At 45.2% G+C, this 3,660-nt stretch overlaps 1 protein-coding gene across 5 annotated transcripts in view; it reads left to right on the forward strand.

Annotated features, from left to right (window-relative positions):
• The first annotated feature begins 359 nt into the window (after positions 1-359).
• IGBP1 (immunoglobulin binding protein 1) overlaps positions 360-3,660 on the forward strand; it is a 40,460-nt gene continuing 37,159 nt past the window's right edge. For 4 of the 5 annotated variants that reach the window (XM_036411462.2, XM_036411467.2, XM_036411464.2 and 1 more), the window contains exons 1-2: positions 360-979; positions 1,344-1,637. In XM_036411462.2, the coding sequence (XP_036267355.1) occupies positions 786-979; positions 1,344-1,637 (488 nt within the window). In that variant the 5' untranslated portion in view covers positions 360-785. The remainder of the gene's footprint in view (positions 980-1,343; positions 1,638-3,660) is intronic. The other variant, XM_036411465.2, reaches the window with a different exon arrangement.

A 3,660-nucleotide genomic window follows, 5' to 3' on the forward strand; every position in this document is an offset into this window, starting at 1 on the left:
TTACTGATATATTCTTGTTTAGTAATAACTTTTCAAACTCCGGTGTCTGTGTCACAGTTACAACACATCTCAAAAACAGACTTTAAAGTACTCAATAATCCCATGTGGCTAGTGGCTATGTATTGACACTGAGCACTTACTTCCTAAGTACCCACTGGGCTAGCCAGAGGGTAGCAAAAATGAATGACTCGTTCTAGAGATGGATATACACCGATCTGTAGATGCACAGAACTGTGCTTGGCTGGGGCGGGGGTTGGGGGGTATCCAGGAAGGTTTCACAGAGGAAACCTTTTGAAACGCAGTGTTTGGGAGGAAGGGTGACCTGAGGCGGAAGTGGGCGACAGAGGATTGGGTGGGAGGATCCTGGAGCTCCAGCTGTGCGCAGCCCCGCCCCTCGCCGGGCGGGTCGGCGCGCGGCAGCCCGGCTCCGGGCAGCGCGCCGCTCGCGCTCAGTACTCAGCCTCGCGAGAGCCGCGTCTCTGCGCCCACGGAGCTTCCCAGCTCAGCCTCCGCGAGGAGGAGCCAATCAACAGGGCTGAGCGTTTTGCTCGAGCGCTTGTTTCTCTCCGAGGCCTCCTACGAGGAACGACAGCCTGGTCCAATGAGCCCGTGGCAACGGTTGCCAGGGCAGCCGACAGCTGGTTCCGAAGGTTCTCGGGCGCTTAGGCAACAATGGGACCGCTGGCCCGAAGGAGCGCCCCTTCCGGTTTCGTAGGCTTCCCCGGAGCCCCGCAGCTGTGTCTAACCCCGGAAATGAGGTCTTCCGGGTTTCGCCCTCCCTCAAGATGGCTGCGGCCGAAGAAGAAGAGTTACCGCTGCCCCGGCTACCCGAGCTGTTTGATATCAGCCGACAGCTTCTGGACGAAGTGGAAGTAGCGACGGAGCCCACCGGCTCCCGGGAAGTCCAAGAGAAGGTCTCGAAAGGACTCCAGCACCTTAAGCAGGCCGCCGAAATGTTAGCGCAGCTCGACTTGTTCAGGTATGGGGAGAGGGTAATAGCTGACAACGTAGGTAATAATGGTTACCAGCGGTGGAGCCATTGGGCCTGGGTGGAAGAGACTAAGACTAAGGGCCTTTCGTGCCTACCTCCCTATATTGTTTCTCCTCTACATTGTTTACAGTCGCCACCTCTCTTCCCAAGTAGTCAATGTCCCACGATTTTGTTTCATAGTATATGCTGTTGGCGGGTGTGAGCGCTCAGCCACTTGGAAGAAACCAGGCCACTGTTCCCCTGCCTCCTCCCTTTGCCTCATTCCCACCCCAACCTTTCCCATCCTCAGGAAGCGAGGGCCATAGTTTTAATGCCCAACCAGGCTTCACAGCCTCCTCTTTGCTTTTTCCAGCCGAAATGAAGATTTGGAAGAGATTGCTTCCACCGACCTGAAGTACCTGATGGTGCCAGCATTTCAAGGAGCCCTCGCCATGAAACAAGGCAACTCCAGCAAGCGCTTAGATCATTTGCAATGGGCTCGAGAACACTTTTTAAACTACTTATCTCAGTGCCAGCACTATCACGTGGCAGAGTTTGAGTTGCCCAAAACCAAGAACAACTCAGCTGAAAATAACACAGCTAGTTCCTCCATGGCCCAACCTAGCCTCGTTGCTATGGCATCTCAAAGACAGGCTAAAATAGAGAGGTGGGTCAGTAATTATAATTTGAAAACTGCCCAATGGCAAGTGCTGTTGCAGAGGGTGCATGTTTTTTTGTTTGTTTTTTTGGGGGGAGCGGGTGGACAATGATATATGTCACTCTTTTCATTTTTATTGAGCATAGGCACTGGTGATAGCAAACTCTACTGAGTTTTTCAAGAACCCTCTACCTTTGTTGAGATGATCATTCCTAACCATTGGACTCCTTATGGTTGCCAGCAACAGCAATGTAGTTTAGCAGATTGTCTCCCAGTCTCTCCCAGATCACAACATGGTAATATTTGTATAGGACTGTGGGGCAAATATCTCTGAAGGGCACAATATCTTGTACTTGTAGTCCATTTACAATCCGTTGATTGAGAATTTGTTCTAACAGTACTGGATCCGGTGTGTAATATCCTGAACTAATCTTATCCCTGGCATAGCTTCATCGTGTAACCTTGAACAAGTTGCTTGCTCTCAGTTTAGTTTTTTTTTTTTTTTTTTTAACGTATTTAAAGAATGCTCACAGTGTCTAGGAACTATGCATACAGTCTGGTGAGGAAAAAAGGCATAGAAACAGTATCAACATAAAATGATGTGATAGAAAGATGTACAAGGTACCATGAGAGCAGACTGGAGAGGCACCTACGGGAACCAAAGAGAAAGCAAAAAGAGGAGAAGGCTCCCTGGAACAGGTTACTCGTATGATGAGTTGTTTAAGGATGAATAGGAATATTATCTAGAAGATGAAAGGAGGGCATTAGGCAGCACAGATAGCATTACTAAGATATAGGGGCATTAAAGAGCTGAGCCAGGTTGGAGGTGTGTATAACTGTAATCAATTAGGTGGTGTTAGAATGCAAAGAGGGTTGTGGATAGGGGGAAGGAATGATGCTCAAGAATGGAGCATTCAGACTTAGGGGAGCTTGGAGTGTGAGGAAGTTGAAGGTACAACCTCAATCAATGATTAATGGAACAATAATGAGGGAATGTGTGGTCTTCACCCTGGTGCCATTTGTCATACCCTGAGGGGTCCAGACAAAAGGAAGTTACAAGTTACCCTGACATTCTACAGTTATATTATCTTAGATGCAGAAAGACAAGAGATTTAGTAAAGAGTTGATCTTTGTCAGAGAAGATACTGGCCTAGGACATGACTACCCACTATAAGCTGCTTTTTAATTAAGAAGTTTTAATTTCAGACCATCCTTTGTAGTTACTTTAGGTCTCTTAGTTTGCAAGGCTGTCATGCAGGCTTTCTCTGAATTAGTCAGATTAGTGAGTGGCCCCTTTTCATTCACACAGCTTTGTGAGAAAGAACAGGGAGGGCTCAGATCTGGTTGGAGCGATTGGGAAGGTTTCAGAAGGTAACAGCATTTGCCACAAGCTTTGAAGGATGGTTACAAATAGAGATTACAGGTTTTCCTGAATGTAAAGATAATACCCATAGTAGAAAGTTGGAAAAATAGAGAATATTTTTTAAATTAAAGTAATCCTTAATCCTAACACTCAGAGATGAATTTTGTTAACTTTCTGAATGTTTCCTTTTAGATATGATGTAGTTATTTTAGTTAATAAATTTGGAATAATAACTGTATATATAGTTTTTCATCTTTTCTAACCTAACATTATGTTGTGATCATTTCCCTGTGTCTTTTGAAACCATGATATTTAATGGCTACATAACATTTCAGCCCATAGACATACCATAAGTATTTAAACTAATCTTTTATTGTCAAATACTTAGACTGTTTATGGTTTGGGCTTTTATTTTTGATATTCTAAATAATGTTAAGAACAAACACCTGTTATTATTTTATATGTTTTTATTAATTTTAGAGAAAGAGAAAGGGAGGGGGGGAGAAACATTGATAAGCTGCCTTTTGCGTGCACCCTACTGGGGATTAAGCCCAGAATCAAATCAGCAACCTCTTGGTGCATGGGTCATCACTCAAGCACTGAGCCATACTGGCCAGGCCAAACATATATTTTTTAAAACTTTTTAATTTTTCCATCACCATTTATCTC

This window comes from Pipistrellus kuhlii, unplaced genomic scaffold (assembly GCF_014108245.1).
Source record: "Pipistrellus kuhlii isolate mPipKuh1 unplaced genomic scaffold, mPipKuh1.p scaffold_m20_p_40, whole genome shotgun sequence".
Taxonomy (NCBI): Eukaryota; Metazoa; Chordata; class Mammalia; order Chiroptera; family Vespertilionidae; genus Pipistrellus; species Pipistrellus kuhlii.